This window comes from Vipera berus (assembly GCF_964194415.1).
Source record: "Vipera berus genome assembly, chromosome: 1".
Taxonomy (NCBI): domain Eukaryota; kingdom Metazoa; phylum Chordata; class Lepidosauria; order Squamata; family Viperidae; genus Vipera; species Vipera berus.
The window spans coordinates 297,697,353-297,716,522 of record NC_138202.1 but is presented as its reverse complement, the minus strand read 5'-3'; the positions used below and the strand labels follow the sequence as shown (position 1 = coordinate 297,716,522).

Sequence of the window (19,170 nt, the reverse complement as noted above, 5' to 3'; positions counted from 1 at the left end):
ACAAATGAGTGGAGATAGTGTGTTCAGATCTTCCCACAGATTGGTCTTCAGCACCTTCTCAAGGGTGCTGCCATCTTGCACATAATTATGTCCATGTAATAGTTGTAGCTCACCAACTGTACAGCCAATAATTGCCACGCCATGTGGTCTTTTCTGAAATCTTTCAGGTGTATCCCGATCTGGTTCGTATAGTGTCAGTAGGTGTCCCAGTTGAAAAAGTCTTGGCTGAGGGTTCCAGGCATGCAGTGAATACCTCTGTGGAACTGTGCTGTGGAGTGTAAGCATCTCTGTCCTGTTTCTTTTAAATTGGGTTGTTTTGCACATGCCTTGAAATTGTGCGTAGAAAATTCTAATCTGCTTCCCAGTTTCAGTAGGAAGAACGTCTGCATAATGTCTGCAGTCTGCCACAGCACTCTCTCCTGCAATATAACTGCCAAGGGTCTCGGATGGCAGCTCCCTCATGCACACTGTATTTCTAATGAGGCTGTTACCTTACATTAGCAATATAAAATGATACACTGAAGGATAGTTTAAAAATACTGTCCACATACAGATTTTTGTTCTTATTTTTCTTCTTGCTCCTTGGTTATTTATGATTGCATGCACTGTTCAGCACAGATGAACTATTTACTGACCTAAGCTGGTAGGTGGTTTGGCACTAGAAGGTGGGAGATACCCTCTTTTAGCCATGGCTCACACAAGGGGAGATTGGAGGCTGTCTTGTCACTGCCATTTACTGTTTCTTTAATAGGCTTATTCCAAAGGTCTTCATATGTTCTGAAGTGGGCTTTAGATTTTTGACTCCTTTCAAAACACAAAAGTCTATTTGCTGCTCCTTCTCTCTCCTCCAGACACCTTCTGCAAACAGGAGATGTACAAGATTTCACCATCATCTCAGAGCGGCAGATGGTTAAAGGAATCAGCCATATTGTTGCAGTGACAGGAGAGCAAGCCAGACAAGTAAGACCTCGGTGAAATAGCTGCTAGACCTTTACGAAGATAGAGATGCCGGTGCTGTTTAAACAGACCCCAGGATCTGCTGTCCTTCTCTCTCTCTTTGATCTGCACTGTCAGGAGATGGGTGCCCTTTCCAATATTCACCTGTTGCCTCCAGTCTCATGCTGGAGGCAAGCACTGTGCTCCTCTCTTTCCACCTCTGTTCAAATGCTGCAATTCAGAATCACTTAAACAAGTTTGCAGTATTGCAGTTGAGCTAATTCCAAGCCCTGATTTGATTTGTCCTCTTCTGCTGACTTATAATCTGTTGGGTAACCTGCAATTGGTGTTGGAGAATATCTAAGTAGATCAGTTTCAAATTCAAGATGGAATAAGATTTCTGACATGATACTAATATCATCATAACCATTCTATGCAGATAGAATAATTGTTAGGGTCAGTTCCTCTCCACTTTGTCCAAGCTTTGTCTTTCTTTCTTTTTTTTTTAATCCCATTTATATCCCGCCCTTCTCTGAAGACTCAGGGCGGCTTACAATCTAAAGCACAACTCAATGTGCTTAGCAATAGCCTTCATTCTATGTATATGCCTGCTTATTAGGGCTTTCGGGGGGCCCCAAGCGGCATTTTTACAAAGTCAGCTTTCTCCATACTTGAGGAGGGTAAAGATAAAATAGCATGAAGTGGGACTTCCGGTTTTGCACCATAGCACACGGCTGATGGATTCCGGAGCTCTGCACCTCACGGCTAGTTTCGTCCTGCCAGGGGACCCTATGTGGTTCTAAAGTCACGACAAAGAAAGAGGGACGCCCCAATGATCATGGAATGATGGTGGTCGCCCCGCTCAATCTGGGGGAAGCCCTCTAACCTGACAGGAGAAAGGCTGGCCACACCTTAATGACCAGCCCAAGCTACTTGCAACCGAAGTCCAAAGGCACTAACCAGAACAATGGTGAACAACATGCTTGAAACTGAGTGAGAAATTTGATTTTCTCTCTCCTATTTTGTATCTGATTTCCTGGAAAAGATTCCCAAGAAAAGATTCCTCCCAAAGTGAGAAGAGAGGGGACTACATCCCCATGCTCCCATAGATGGAAGCGGCAAATTAAACTTATGGGAAACAAAAATATATTCAAATGAGGTTAAAAATACTACAGTTTGGATAAATTTGAAAACTAAGAAAACTGTTATAATTCCATACCTGAAAAAGTATTGATGAAATAATAACAACAACAACTCTTTGCTTTAAAGGCTGGAAAATGAACAGCTACTGACACCTAGTGGAGGATTAGAGAAAACTATAGCTGCATTGACTCAGAATTTGGCAAGACGCCCAGAAATAGCAAAAAGCAGCTGGGAACAAAGCACTGGGCTATCTACTACAGAGTGAAATTATACATATTTAGAAACTACTTTATTTGTCTTTTTATCTCCAACAATATCTACAAAAATACAACCTGGCAAGCTAAACCTACTGATTTGGAAAGTGACCTGGCAAAAAAAGATTAGAATTAGATTTAAGAGATATGATTCAACTTGCCAGATGGAATACTATATGACTAAACACTTGTTTGAATACGGTTAAAAAATATAAAGTTTGGATATAAAGAGGCCCTATAGTAAGATTGCTAGATGGTGTACTATGTGATTAAATATTTGTTTGAACATGGTTAAAAGAATAGACAAAGCTCGGACATAAAGGGGCCCTATAGTAAGAGGGATAAGAAATATAAGTAGTATACGGTAATACTTTTATAATATATGAAATGTAAAAATATTGAGACAGTGTATTTGAATGAAAAGTTTGGATATTCAAAAGTAATGAATTTTGAGAAAAAGATACTAACAGGAAATTAAGATACTAACAGGAAATTAAGCTTAAATAAGTCTTGAAAACAGGTCATATAATGATTTACGATGACTTCTATAAATACAATTGAAACATAAACTGATTAGAAAAAATGTTATATGTTGATGTTATATGTACAAATACTAGAAAAATGTTTATACCCAACTCTGTATATATTGAAAGTATTAAGAATTATATTTGTTTAATGCAGACAAAAGGAGAATATTACTGGAAGAAGAGAGGACCAAGGAAATAACAACTAACATATTGATCAATTATAGAAATTAATTATTATTGATTGTTTTTAAATATATGAACCCAGACAACACATTGTTCACTATGCACTAAAGATTGTTATTGTACAAAATTAATAAAATATATTAAAAAAAAATAAAACAGCACGAAGTGGAGCTGTAGAAGGTACAAGCTTCTGCCCATTTTGTCCATGTCAATAGGTTTTTACATAAGGGGTGGTAAAAATAGGGCAAGACAATAGGTTTTTAATAATAAAGACTATCTCTTTTCTTCAGTTGTCATCTCTCCCATTCAGCTTTATCCCAAATTCCTGAGGCTTTTAGCCTGTGGAAGTTCTTATTTTAGTTTCACTGTAACTCTCCCACCAACATACATACCTCTAAGAGCAATCTCCTTTCCTCATCTCATTAATTTCACCCCCTCCTTAGAATGCATTTTAAGTGTTATGTGTTTTCTGGCTTTTTTCTCATCACCAACAAGCAACCCACCGTAGGCTGTCATGAATAGCAGCTCTTTTTTCAGGGATCCAGCAAACAAGGTAAATAAAGTGATATCTCTGTTTTTATAGGCTCAGGATATTGGCCAGTTCTTGGCCACAGAGGTGGATTCACTTGCTACCCGAGTGAAAGTGGGAGGAGCCTCAGTCAGTGAAGCACGCCGAATCTCCAAGGAAGTTGGTCATCTGACTGATGTGAGTAGTGCCCGCCTACTCAAGAATTCAAAAGAATTCATGGGAGGGTTTTTTTAATGCTGCCACATGACCTTATTCTCACATTAAGCTCCTAGTTGTCAGCTAAGCTTATATTATCTGATACTTGTTGAATGAATGGAAATATTATATTATAGTATATTATTTGAGGGTAGGATATCTGATTTTAGATCTGGATCCTTTGATAATTTAAATGTTTATTGAAGATTGCCCTTTACCCTACCCCTATATGAGGTCAATATACTCAGCATAGATATATTTGTAATTAACCTGGAGGAGCCCTGGTGGTTAAAGTGCAGCACTGCAGAAAAATTCTGCCCACAGACGAGTTCAATCCTGATGGGGCTCAAGGTTGACTCAGCCTTCCATTTTTCCGACGTCAGTAAAATGAGGACCCAGACTGTTGGGGAAAATATGCAAATAATGCTTAGATTGCAATTTGTCCAATGAGTGCTGTAGAGCGCTATGGGGCAGTATAAAAGTGTAAATGTTATTGCTATTGCGAACCTGCTTCAAGGGCTTCCATTTTTCTCTCTGACTGACCATCATCACTGATTTCAGTAAAATGACTGGCCAGTAACATGCATGGATCAACATGGGGGATCTCTGGCACAAACAGGACCCACTAAAGAATGACATTTTTTTATATCAACGTACTGCACATCATGCTGAAATGTTTGAGAGTAAAATTAAGGTTCATTCACTCAAACGAGTGAATGAATAATAAAAAAATTATTGAATAATAAATGAATGAATGAATGAATAATAAAAAAATTATTCTGCCTTCAGCTGCATTGCTGGAAAATCCTTTCTTCCATCTGAAAAAGAATCTGTGAAATGGAAAGGCATAATGGAAAACTGATCTGTTTTACAGAGGGTGGATACTACCAAGATGCCTCAGTGGCAGAAAAGAAAATTGCAGGCTTCTCTCAAAACACTGCAGCAAGCAGCCAATAATGCACATAGGAAAATGGAAACCAGACTGGTAAGGATCCAGCAGTTCTTCATTTTGGCAGGCATGACAGAATTTCATAGCTACATAGAAACAGAAGGAAAAAAATGTTGGTGAGATACTTGTTGTGAGTAATCTAATAGAACAAATTCTGAGCCTGGTTATCAGGATGTTCAGCTTATGAGAGTTTTGTGAGACAGTTTAAGAACAGGTTAACAAGTCTTTTTTGAATAAAGCATCCTCAACTTTAGAGATGAGGAGTCCTCTTTTTATACTTAAATCTCATGATTTGTTTGTAAAGCAAAAACCAATGAGCTTTCCATGATTATCTGACTTAAAAGAATATTAGTGAGGAAATAGATCACTGCTGAACTACACTAATCTGTTCTGGTGTAATATGGAACTTCCTACCGTTAATTTTATATGTACCATTTTATTTTATACATACATAGTCCAAGGACTTATGCTCTTGCAGTGGGATTTCCTGTTTGCTTTATATTTGCTATTTTTACAGCAGTCATTAATGCAGACGCCACTGATATTTCATTGACAGTATCACCTCTCTTCTGTACATTTTATGTCAGTTACCCAACCATTATTGATGCATTTTTTACATTCTTTCCCAAGGCTGCAGAGAAGGTGCAGGACTTGCTGACAAAGTATTCCAATGAGCCAGTCATTATTGACACTATTCCTGCTGAGACACCCTATGTGAGTTTTAAACAATTGTGGATTTCTCTTAGAAAGCAGCATACCAGCCCTTGGCCATGGTGAAGTTGTTTTGGCAGTCAGCAGATTAAACTGGCTTCCTCAAGTGTTAAGCAGCTTAGAGCAGAGGAAGGATTACGTCTGAACTGCTCAAATAGTGTGAGAGGGCTGGTTGGTTCTGAACCCTTTAATGATTAGTTTCCTCCTCCTTTTACAATTCTTGTGTTATGTATACTGAAAACCTTCCTATTCACCAATTCTCATTTCTCTGTCTCAGTCCAGGGTATATTGCACTGCTTTATAACATGATACAATTTAAAATATTGAAGAGTTCTGTTTCTTAAATCCCTTGATGAAAACAAGTAATTTTTTGAAGGTGGACTTTTATTTTTATCTTTTGTTTTTATCCTAGATCTTGATGAAAGCAGTCAATCAACTGTGTAACAAAGTACCAGGGGCTTCTGTGATGTTGCTTAGCTCACAAGTACCAGGCCAGGTGTTTTGTGCTTGCCAGGTATCCAAGGTAGGTGGGATTCCCTGGGATTCTGAAGTTTCCAATATTCTGAAAGGATAGAGGCAAAATCTTCATGTTCTTTGAATGAGAACAAATTTTGAAATGTGTCTTTTCATTTAGAAAAGTTTTCAAAATTTTCTCTTAATGTCATGGTTTTTACTCATCATTAAGATCAATAAAAACCATGACATTAAGAGAAAATTATGATTTTCATTTTTTGAAATGGCCCAGTAAAGTACTAGAATTTTTGTTTGGTGTCGAGGTTAACACATCAGGCTAGAAACCATGAGGCTGTGTGTTCTAGTCCTGCCCAAGGCACAAAGCCAGCTGAATGACTTGGGCCATCCCCTCTCTCAGCCCTAGGAAGGAGGCAATGGCAAACTACTTCCAAAATTGTACCAAGAAAACTGCAGAGACCTATCCAAGCAGTTGCCAGGAGTCAACCCTAACCCTAACATCCTTACAGTAAAATTTCATCACCATTGTGCATAAGCAATTTTATAAAAATGAATTAGTGCATCTGTAGCATTCAGGTTATAAGCCAGACAAACATTTCAGTTTTTCATTCCACGAAAATGATCTCAGCCCAAAATTTCAGTCTTCCACTTTTAGTTACATGCGGGAAATCACATGTTGGAGATGATTGTTGTTATGCACTTATATGGTGATGGAATTTAGCCAAACAAGTCAGAGATGCTAATTAAGGCAGGGCTAACATAAGAAAAGTTGATCAGAAGAAATGACAGATATTAAAGGAATGGTAGGCACTCTCAATATGCTGTCACTGAAACTATAGGAAATGAAATTATTATTTCTTAAATAGCTTGCCCGTTGCTCATATAAAATATATTATCCAAAGAATGTCCTCTTCAATGTTCTAAACCAGGGGTCCCCAACCTGTGGGCTGTGGCCTGCTGGCCACTGGACAAGCTGGCCAGTGCGTGTGTGTGTGCACATACACACGCCCCACTTGAGGTAGCGCCGCAGCCATGCCGTGTGAAAACGGGTCACCGTCGCACCGCAGGGCATGAAAACGGTACACCGTCACGCAGGGTGCGAAAATGACACCGCTGCGCCGCGGGGCACAAAAATGGGATGCCATGTCATGGAACAAAAATGACACCACTGCACCGCACAGCGCAAAAACAGGATACCACTGCACCGCAGGATGCAAAAATGGGCCGCCGCTGCGCTGCGGGTGTAAAAATGGACAGCGATGTGCCACGCAAGAACGGAGTAGGGCTAGCGACTATTGTGCAAGTGCTAGCCCTGCCCTGTTTGCATCATAGGCATGCTTGTGGCCCCACGCATGCACACGTAAAATGCTTCCCCCTCCCTTTCCCTCCGGTCCACCAACCAAGAAAGGTTGATGAGCTTTCTTCTAAATAAGCACATTAATTTACAATATTTTAGTTATCAATTTGTACTACTTTCAGAAATATCTGAAATCTGATCTTTGAGCACACTAATATGTGAAAAAATATCAGTGTTAGATGATTTATATCAGGTTTTTCTCTTGGTGACTAATTAAATTGCTTTAATATACCAGTAGTCATTGACTTACTACTTACTACCACAACAGTTTGACGGTACGACAGTGCTGAAAAAAGCAACTTATGACAGAGCATTCCTGCAGTCACATGATCACATCCATTCATTTGGCAATTAGCATATATTTACGAAGACTGCAGCATTCCGGGGTCACATGAGCATCATTTGTGGCCTTCCAAGGGGGCTTCCAACAAATTCAATGGGAAAAGTCGAAATTGCTTAATGACTCACGATCCACTTAATAACCATGGCAAAAATAATAATAAAATCAAGTGTGAATTAATGACCTCATCACTTAGCAACAGAAATTCCGGTGCTAAATGTGGATGTAAGCTGAGGTCTACCTTAAATCAGCTCACTTTTGATTTTCCTTAATGTCTAACAAAGATTGCAAATTGTCAAATTGTTCTCACTTCCATATAACAAAATGGACAAAAGTGGCTTCTTATGCACAGTCTCCATTTAATTCAACAATCTTTTCTTGCCACAGACCACATATGACCAATAGCCTTTCCACCAGTATCTTAAAATTTCTCCTTCCATTATTCATCTTAATAAACATTCTACTAAAGTATACAAATTCAGAGAGCCAGATTGGTGTAGTGGCTAAGGCCCCAAGCTGGAAATTAGGAGACTAAGCTCTTGGGCCAGTTACTCTCTCTCAACCTTAGGAAGGAGACAGTGGCAAACCACTTCACACACACACACACACACACACATTTCAGAAGTGGTTTGCCATTGTGTATTTATATATGTATATGTATGTATATACTGTGCGTGTGTGTGTGTGTGTTTGTGTATCACACACAGAGAGACACAGACAGAGACAGAGTATATCTCCTGCCTAATATATATATCTTGCCTAAGGCTGAGAGAGAGTAACCTGCCCAAGTACTTAGTGTTCCAGTCACACACACATCTCCTTCCTTTACTTTTTTTACCTTGTAGATATAATTTGCAATTATTCACTCAATTTTTCCATATTCCTGACTAACAGCTCTATTTTGGTTTTTATTACCTTAATTTTCAGAACTCTATTCCTTGTTGCTTCATACAACCTAATATTCATGAGAAATAATGTAGGGTCTCAACTAACAATAAAATATCATCTACGTACAAAAGTACATGTAGTCCATAATTCAGGACTATTCATATTATCATACACTTTCTCTAAACCAGTTAATGCATAGTGCACTTCTTTTTTCACATGAATGCATTTCTCAGTTGCCTGCTGTAGAGCAAAAATTCGATTGTCATTCTCAGCAGTTCATCTATGTTTTATTAATTTGTTCCCCTTCTTAGAGTTCATTATCAAAGGCTTCGGCAGCTGACTGGGCTCTCGCTGTCTGTACTCAAATGGGAGGCAAAGCAGAAGGTTCTGGAGTTGTAGCTAAAGGCATGGCGAAGACTGGCGATGTACAGATGGTACTGGCAGCAGCCCAGGAATATGCAAAGAATGTATTTTGATGCTTGATTGTGAGGAATCTGGATGTTCACTTGAATGGTTGTGAATCCGTATCAACTTTGTACATTATGGTCCTGCAACCCAGCGGATTCTTCTGGATTATTGGATTGGTAGAATGAGCTGCTTTGGCTAGCCGATGTGTATAAAATAACTTCTTTCGTGAAATACAATTTGCGTATGATGTTAAGAAGAACAACAAAGATTATCCTTTGACCAGGCACACAAGCACAAGGCAAGCCAACCATGCCGGTAAATATAATCAACCTCTCAGAATAGCCGCTAAGAAAGAAATAACTATATTTCTTTGATAATAAAAGATATAAGGTTGTTGGATGCAAGATGATGTTTTTTTATTTAGTAAAACAAAAAGTATGCTGTCTCATTGGAACCATTTTCCCCGACTATGCAATGGAACAAATTATTTCCAGGGAAGTATGCTCTCTAGTCTTTTCTCTGGCTGGTTGTACAAATTTTGCAAATAAGAAATACTTCTAAGGGAGCTTTTGCTGTTTAAAGTGCTAAATACAAATAATCAGGGCTTTTTTTGTCATAGAACACTCAGAACGGAGTTCCAGCACCTTTTTTGAATGGAACATTGTAGGGTAGGCAAGGTGGGTTGTATGACATGTGTGAGTTCCGGCACCTTTTTCTTTTACAAAAAAAGCACTGCAAATAATAATTCTGTTGCAAACCACTCTGAACTTGTTATAGCCAGATTTATCATCTACTTGTAATTCTCTGCTAATCATGCCTGGATTAATTTTAAATGGATCACGTTTACCACTTTTTTTCAAATCAATTTTTTATCCTACCCTTATCCTTTTTATAGTGCTGTGAAATCAAGACTATAACCTTACAATAATTTTTTGGGAACAGAGGGTGGTAAACTGGTGGTTTTCAGAAAAACAATTGTAGCAAACCAATTGATGGACAAAAATAACAAATTTGGGCTGGCCCTTCATAAAGTCTCATAGTAGGAGACCCTTTTAAACCTTAATTGCAGAACTATTCTCTTGTCATTTGATGGAAAGTATCAGCTGAGACTTTCCCATAGACTCAGGGTCTAGCCATGAAGTGTTTTTTTTTATTTTAAAAAAAAGACTGTTACTGGAAATTCATAGTAGGACATAATGAATCTTTCCTGGAAAAAGCACAACCTCTTATTTTTAGATTCCAATCTTCCTAAAAGTGTTCCTGATGATATTTTGGCAATCAGAGGATTTTGAGTTTTCTTAACTAAAGTTCCTGTTAAATCACCCCTGTCAACAACAGAGAAGGAAAATACATACACGTGTTCTTAATTACACGTGTTCTTAATTACAATCAAGCACTGTCCTAATACATGGTTAACTAGCAAACATACAGAATATCTTGGGAACTATATTCCTTGCTTCAATCAGCACTGGTACATTGGAAGTGAAGGAAACTCAAATCCATTTGGTTTGTTCATGCTTCTGAACACAGCAGAGCTAATGTTCAGAATGTCTTTGTTTGGATTCTGAGAAGCAAAAAAAAATGTTTGCATTAGTGTAATCTTCCATCAGTGTCATCAATATGATACTCTTCAAAAAGAAAACAAATTTCACATAAAAGCTATGTCTATCATGTCCCTATTTATTTATTGAATTTATTTGCTGTCCATCTTGTAACGAAATGACTCATGCGCACCACTTTAAATGCACAGTTGTAAGCCAAAATGCTAGTTTAGCCACATTCTCTATTTATGTTCCAGCTAAACAGCATGTCAGTGGTGTTCTTCTGATTTCTCAATTAAACTATGACTCAGAATTTCAAGAAATTTCTACAGTATTAGCATTACAAATCCTTTATATCATTTTTAAAGTATATTATTTCACACTTTTTAAAGACTTTCATCAAATCTAATATTAATAACTTTGTGAGTAAATAATAGTGTTTGTACAGTATAATTGGTCTATTAGCAACAAATGTTTTTGCAACAGGCCTTAAGCTGCCTACAAGAAAAAATAAAAACTTAGTGTAATTATCAGTAGAGGAGCATGTGTTAATTGTTCTTCAGTTTGCTGGCCCTTATCCATAATACCTAGCCATTTGCGTGTAATTTTTTCTAGTGATGCAATTAATAGTTTTGTTTTAGACAAGCAGTACTTTGAACGCTGTCCTCACTACCCAGGAACATCATTTCTTGCCAAATAGAGAAAATGCAATGCTCAAATCACTTGAGTAATGAAAAAACCCTGTTCCTTTAGATGTGATAACACTACTATTTTCATCCTCTCTGACCTAGTATTTTATGGGAGTTGGACTTCAACAACTTCAGAGGATATACTTTCCATAATCTTATATCAGCCAGAAATTGATATAAAATGGGTGGCTATATTTTAAATAAACAAACCTGTTTTAAAGCTCTGCCACCACCACCACTGATTCTAAATTATTTAATTTTGCGTAGGAGCAAAGAGTACAAGGCCACATACACACCTGTACTATAAGGCCTTCGCTGATGGAGAAAGAATATATAAAACCATCCTGCGACCTGCTTCCATTGCCTTCTTTAGGCTGCTGGAGTGGTGGCAGCTGAAGAGGGCGTGGCGATTCATTGAGCCTGGCCTGTCTCTTCTGCAGCAACAGCTGATTTCTCAGCACTAGACAAAACAAAAATATCAGTTATAAAGCTTTTTTTTAAACCTACATGGAAAACATTTTACCTACCAGTATGTTAAACAAAGTTTCATTGAGGAGACTTGAAATATACCTGTAAGTTCTCCCTCAACTAATCCTCCCAAGAAAGCAGAACTCTTGAAACAGCCATTATCTCAAAAGGAACTTTTATTGAAAGGTAGTGATAGCAGGAAAGCAAGGCAAGATCTAGTATTTTCCCACGTGAAACAATACATCAAAGCGTCCCTTGCAGATCCCACCCCAACAGCCAAATGTCCAGTTTGATTTCATCCATTCCTCAGATGCAAAGTTGTTATGGGACCCAAATTGATAAGTGCAGTTCCCATGTACCATTCTCAGAGTTTCGTTTTCCTCTGGGCCTCTTGATCTCCTTCCCTTGGTGCGGAGATAAGACAGATGACCCAGGGCACATTGCACATACCAACCTTCCCCCTCCCAGCAGAATAGCAGAACATCCTCTTCCCCCCTCCCAACAGACTGGCAGACCAGAAAGTAAAAAGAGAAATCATATAACAAATGAGAGTCTGACAATACCATCAGAATGTTGATGGAAACGCTAAAAGGAAGTGATAATGGATAAAAGTTGGAAAGTACAATAAGGCTTTATTTCCTGTACAGGGATGTGGAAGCTAGATTTTTTGCTCTTTGGTTAGGTTATTGAGAAATGTAAACATAAACAAGTTTACTGAGATTTCTTGATTTAGAGAAAGTATAAGGAAAATTGAAGTGGCCTGAATTATGCAATACTTGGCATGTTTATGTAGGTCGGTGCTACTGCTGGATAGAGCAGTATATTATGGAAATAATATGTGAGACTAAATGCAATCCCTAATGAATTGTTCAGCACTGTCTCCTTGGTTGTTCAGTATATTTATGGATATGTTTGCAAGGAATACTTGTGGTGAAAATAGATGTTATGTTGGCTGGGGATGTAAATATATATGTACTCTTTATTTGCAGGTAAGGCTAAGTATCAAACTGATCTGCAGTGAATGTTAGCTTCTACAATTCAAGAAGGACTGTGGATTTTAAGGTTAATGTGATGCTTTAGTTGTGGCAGGAAAATGGAGAGAAAAATTCTAAATTAAACATACTGTAGTATGGTTTATTCAGAAAGGGGACAGAACAATTGCTATGCGTTTATGTCTTTTCTCAGATTTTCAAATGCCAACAGACCTACCTGGAGCTCTTTGTGCACTTGCCACAGATCTCTTGAGCCAGTGTTTTTGAAAGGCAGCCCAGTATGGCATTAGTATGCTGGAGACTGAATCCTTCAGACTGTCAAATAAACTCAGAGGTGGAATCTCCTTCTGGAGGGCCTGCTCAGCTGCCCGGATAGCTCTGCCCAGCCTCTTATTATCCACTGCCACCTGCGAGGCAAGCCAAAGACATTTAGCATTCTGCACGACAAGATGATCCCTGGAACTATAGCTCCTTCTACCTTTTCTTCTCCAGTCGCACAATAAGACCCAGACATAATTATCTGGAGGTCAACTATATGATCTTTCGTTATTTTCCGGCAATTTTGATCTCTGTTGGGATGGAATCTGGTTTCACTGTTAGAATTGCGGCACTAAAGCAGCAGTAAATGATCAGCCAGGACATTCTCTAATGGGAGGTAGATGATGGCATTTTATCATTTTGGAATTGCTTCTTTGGGAGGGAATACTGACTACTAGATTGTTAGGCTTCTCAGGGCTTCCTAGTATATTTTTTCTGAAATTCTTAATGCTATTGTTTTGACTCCTTGTCTCTTTTGACTTTGTACAAACTCCTGGGCAAGTTATCGTATCAGTGATGATAGTTTCTTTCACAGATGCTTATGTGACTACCATTTATTTGTAAAAGAAAAGAAAAGAAAAAATGTATATTACCTCCATTCCTTTAACTGCTCAGGGCAGTCTGCAAGCAACAGTTAAATATCACAATATATCACACATTAGATAAAATGTCTAATAAATCTGTTTTGAGGCCAACCCTAAACTGTAGGATGGCTTCCCGGGTTTCAGTTAAATCCCAAGGAAGATATGATGAAACCTATTTTTCAATTGAGCATTTTCTATATGTACTATTCTCTGCTCTTGAGATGTTGGAGAATTTCACTTTTCTTTTGGAAATTTTTCAAGAAAATATTCTCTGCCAACAAATTTTGCGGAGCATTTTAAAGATCATAATGTCCATCCATGGTAATAATTAATAATAATAATAATAATAATAATAATAATAATAATAATAATAATAATAATAATAATAATAATAATAAAGTTGGAAGGGACCTTGGAGGTCTTCTAGTCCAATCCCCTGCTCAGGCAGGAAACCCTATACCATTTCAGACCAATGGCTGTCCAGTCTCTTCTTAAAAACTTCCAGTGTTGGAGCATTCACAGCTTCTGGAGGCAGGCTGTTCCACTGGTTAATTGTTCTAACTGTCAGGAAATTTCTCCTTAGTTCTAGGTTGCTTCTCTCTTTAATTAGTTTCCATCCTTTGCTTCTTGTCCTGCCTTTGGGCGCTTTGGAGAATAGCTTGGCTCCCTCCTCTTTGTGGCAGCCCCTGAGATATTCGAACACTGCTATCATGTCACCCCTCGTCCTTCATTAAACTAGACATACCCAATTCCAGCAACCGTTCCTTATATGTTTTAGCCTCCAGGCCCCTAATCATCTTTGTTGCTCTTCTCTGTACTCTTTATAGAGTCTCAGCATCCTTTTTACATCTGGTGACCAAAACTGGATGATTATTTCTCTGTAACACAATGTAACAATCAAGACGATTGTCCCTGACCATAAGATAGTATGAGCACTCTTACATGGAAGTGAGATAATCATATACATACATCAGGTTAATTGGTAAGAAATGATTAGCAAAAATACAGGGAAACTATTTTACATTTGTTTCCCTGTATTTTTACTAATCAATTCTTACCAGCCAACCTATTAAATAGGCCATTCCACCTGGGGAATAAAAATACCATTGATATTGTGAACTCTTACCTGTAGCCGAGGCTCAATCTGAGAAGCAAGGAAACAGTCACGTATCACAAGAACCTTTTTCTTCAGAAGAGCCATGTCAGGCCAGTCATGATGAGCATTTCTAAATTTCTGCACTTCCAGTAGAAAATGCAAGCCACTCTCCAGCACAGGTGTGCCATATACCTGGAGGTGTTTAATGAAATGGAGCATCTCCACAGTGGGCCAGCCTTCTGCAGCCTCTTTTAGAGACTGCCAGAAAGAGTCTTTGTCTTCCCTTGTCGCTTTTGCTGTGGCTGCTGATGCATCTTGTGCCTCCTTGTTCCTTAAATGCCTAAGAGCTACTTTTCCAGCTATCACATTTAGGAATGGTTCCAGCTTGCACCAGCGTTCGTCTGGAATCTGAGAAGGCACCAGTCCATATTTCTTCAACCCTTCACTCATCTCATCCCAAAATTGCTCAAAAGTAGGAACAACCAGGGAACGTAATAAAAGCTGGATTTCATTCCAGGTGATGTCAGTAATTTCTCCCCGGGCCACTTCTTCCTTTATTCTTTTCTTCAGTTCTTTGGGGAAGGGGATATTGGATCTCAAAACCCCCAGCTTGTTCCACATATCTAGAAATCTGACTGCACAACTTAGCTGTTTTTCATGTGCTGGGACATCCAAGCAGGCCTCCACTTCCTGTAGCAGTCCTAAAACCATCTGAAGCTCTATATTCTGCATTTTACAAGCTGCCTTTTTGTACACATTTAAGAGAACAGGGTTGCTAAGAAAATCTGGCACATTTTGAGGGGTGGGTGAGTCCTGAAGAACTGGTGATTTTTCCCTACTTCCCTGGTCTGTACTGCTTATGCTGGAAGATTTGGAAACCACCCCTGTAGGAGATTTGGAAACCACCTTCTTTTTACCCCTTTTCCTGTGTAACCCTCTTTCTTTTGAGCCATGAATATAGGAGTTTGGTTTCTGCTTCTTTATCCTGTAGGCAGAATGGCATATAAATAAAGGCTAGTACAGCACTTCTCACAGAATTTCCTCTTACAGAAAGAATACAAACGTTCAGTTAAAATATTACCACTGAATGAAACATTATTGATGTAGAAAGAAAACATTTATGTTTAAGAATAAATAGCACAAATGTCCCAAATGCAATAAATTAATCTGCAAAATGAATTCTGGCTTCAAAGCTTGTAAATTTCACATATTATTTGGCAAAGGGTGAGACAGCAGCTGAAGGCAAAGAAGAACAAGGCTAAGAAAGTCTGGGCAGAGAGGCAGAAGCTGGGATGTATGTAAGCCCTATTTCAACCCTAGAAGCCAAGGTCAAAACCAATTTCATTTGCAGATTCCTTTCCTCTACAACCATGTGGGCTACAAATTACCGTAAAACATATGTCAAAACTGGAACAATTAAATTCTGGATTGTGCTAATTGTTTGTTGTACTTTAGTTTCCACTTTGTACTAATAATTGAGTTATTGCAAAGAACAAACCTTTGAACTTCCAAATCTTGGTCTAATTGCTGTATTTTTCTCCGCTGCATTATCTCAATGTCCACTTCCTTCAACAACTTATTCATACTTTTAGAAATTAACTCCAACTACTGATTTACTTTCGAGGCAACAGTACAATCTTACAACCATCTCCATAGAAATCCTCCTGAGTTAAATTACACTTTCAAGTAAGTCTATACAATAAACCACAATATTTAAAAAATCTATTTTAAAATATTGATATAATTTGGAGATATGACACCATAGGGGCACCCAGGCTACCAAAGTGACCTTTCGTTTCCACAAAGGTTTTGAATACCTCCCACTTCTGTCCTGATTGCTTTTATGATCTTTGCTTTCAGAATTTTGGACATCCAAATGAGATATTGGTACACAGTATCTGTAAGAAAGAAAAGTTAGCTAAGAATATATTTTAAGTTATGATGGGATGGTTTACAAATTATTTGCAATAAGTTTTCTTTTGGCCAAAGGGATAATGGATGTCTCATGTAATTGGTTAGATTCATGAACTCTTAAAATCTCCATTAACACAGCAAAAACAACATTTAGATTTGGGCATTGTCTGCACAATATTACATAAAGACTCAATTAATGGTGTTGCAGGTGCATAATCTTTGAAATATCTTATCGTCAGAAAATGCATGCATTTTATTCTCAGAAAATTCAGAATAGGACATCTTGGGACTCACTCAAGGAAAGTTGTGACTTCATGGCGAACATAATGCAGCCACAGCCCACCCAAAATAGGCAGCACATATTGAATTATGGGTTCAAAAGCAGAAAATGTCAGGTCTCCACTGCCAGTAGAAAGTATTCTCTCAAGGTGCTGGATGTATTCTAGCATACTGGAACTAAGCTCTGCAGAGAAAGGAGAATCAGAACACAAGGTTGGCTGAAGACCCCACCTTCAAAGAGTTTGTTCATAGGCCAAGTGCCCCCAAATAATTAGTAAGTGAATCCATTGGAAAATCTGATAAAAGCTGAAAATAAAAAGTGAGCAAAATGTAGTTATGAAATAGGATATCAATGTCTATGGTTCACACCATAGCAGTATACAAGTAGGCTTTAATGGTGTTTCCAAACACTAAGCAAACACTAGGCAAGAGAAGAAGGGGACGACAGAGAATGAGGTGGCTGGATGGAGAATGAGGTGGCTGGATGGAGTCACTGAAGCAGTAGGCGTGAGCCTAAATGGACTCCAGAAGATGGTAGAGGACAGGAAGGCCTGGAGGAACGTTGTCCATGGGGTCGCGATGGGTCAGACACGACTTCGCAACTAACAACAACAAAGCAATCTGTTTAATCAGGATACCAGTGGGACAGAATTAAGGTTACCAAGAATAACAATGGATTACTGTAGAAATATTACCAGTCTCTACAGCCAAGGTATCCTGTAACCAATCTACAGAAAGGTCCTCCCAACAATGAAATACATCTCTTACTTTCTTCAATCATAAAACACCCATATTATCAATGATATTCAATTTTATTCCAGTCTATTATAGGAGCCACATATTAAGTCAACATTGCCCATCTAACTGTTTCTCTTTCTGTCTCAACTTCAAAAATGCAAGATGATATGGCATTAAGAACATAGATTCCATGTTCTAAAGACATCTGCCCCCATATTCAAGCACCTACATTCTGGATAGTGATTCTTTTCAATTTGATAGGCTTTTGCAATGATGGACTGGAATGATTACATCAGATTCCTTCATATTTGCCCTTCCAATATAGCTCACCTGAATTGCATTCTGTATAAGTGGCCAGAAACATATGAAAAATCTGCCAGGCTATATTCTGTATTTCAGATGGGCTTGCTTGGTTCTCCTGTGCATTTTCATAACATTTTAGCTTTTTCCACAGCAACAGATGATTAATCTTTTGTCGATCCTCAAACCTGGGAGGGGTGTAACATGAAAGATACTTCAGCATAAGGTGAACTGTAGGACTTCTGCCAAATAAAAAAAGGAATGTAAAAGCCAGCTGATCAGCATAAGCATCATGATTTTTTTCAGATTCTCACAATCAAATATCCACCTGTGGGTTGTAAATAAAGCACAATAATGAAATATGGGACTCTGAAAGCAGCTGAGAAACTCACCGAGTCAAGTAGTGAAGGAAACCATCCCCATCTCCCAGGTCACACATCAATGCCTCGAGAAATCGAATGGTTGTCAGTGTTTCAAAGGAGTCTTTAAGGGAGCCCAACAGTCTGTTTGACCCAGTTCCTTTTCTGTTTTTCCTGAATAATGAAAACAAAACTGAATTTTCAGGATCTTTCTGCTATAGAGGACACGAGATCAGAACTGCATTCATATTTTCCTAAACCACTCTGAGACCTGTTTACGAGTAAAGTAGAATTATCAGTCTTGGTTTCATTAAAACCAAAAAGTTTGTTGTCATTCCGCAAAAGAAGCAACCTTGATCCTTTAGAGCAGGTGTGTCCACCCTTGGCAACTTTTAAGACTTGTGGACTTCAAGTCCCAGAATTCCCCAGCCAGCACAGGAGTTGAATTCCAAAAGAGTATCATTTCTTTCTTGGGTTGTTTCTATACTGATTTTCCTCCTGGAGAAATGGTTAACAATAAAACAGCTATAGGTGAAACCATCATGCCACTGTCAAAGTTTAGGGAAACATAAATTTTCTTGACAGCTGCCACAGTATTGTAAAAAAAAAATTAAACAGTGTTTATATAGCTTCCTCTCTGCATTTCTATTAACAATTGGAGAGGGCAGCAAGCTTTTCATTTGTCAGTTACTGAATGCTGAGGTTTTTCTGCCAAGAATTTGACCATTGTGATAGTATTTTCATTTGCATTGAATATTATTATTATTTATTCATTCCATTTACTTTCCAAATTTCTACCAAGCAGCATAAGTAGCACTTCCTCCCCCTGGGTTTTGGGATTGTTCTTTTGCACAGCATCAACCTTGTGAAGCAGACTTCAATAAGAAATAATGGTCAGCACAAAATTAGCCAGTGAACTTCCTCAGGGAAGGATGCTTAAGGATAAAACTGCATCATATTACAACAAAGGCTTTGTAATGTGTACACACCCACACAAAATC

At 38.3% G+C, this 19,170-nt stretch overlaps 1 protein-coding gene across 1 annotated transcript in view; it reads left to right on the top strand.

Moving 5' to 3' along the window:
• The window catches only part of AARS2 (alanyl-tRNA synthetase 2, mitochondrial), a 30,487-nt gene extending 19,617 nt beyond the window's left edge, over window positions 1–10,870 (top strand). The window contains 7 exon segments of the mRNA XM_081313089.1: window positions 168–277; window positions 852–960; window positions 3,627–3,749; window positions 4,642–4,752; window positions 5,347–5,430; window positions 5,840–5,950; window positions 8,795–10,870. Coding sequence (XP_081169215.1) covers window positions 168–277; window positions 852–960; window positions 3,627–3,749; window positions 4,642–4,752; window positions 5,347–5,430; window positions 5,840–5,950; window positions 8,795–8,959 — 813 coding nt within the window. The 3' untranslated portion in view covers window positions 8,960–10,870.
• Window positions 10,871–19,170: the final 8,300 nt, after the last annotated feature.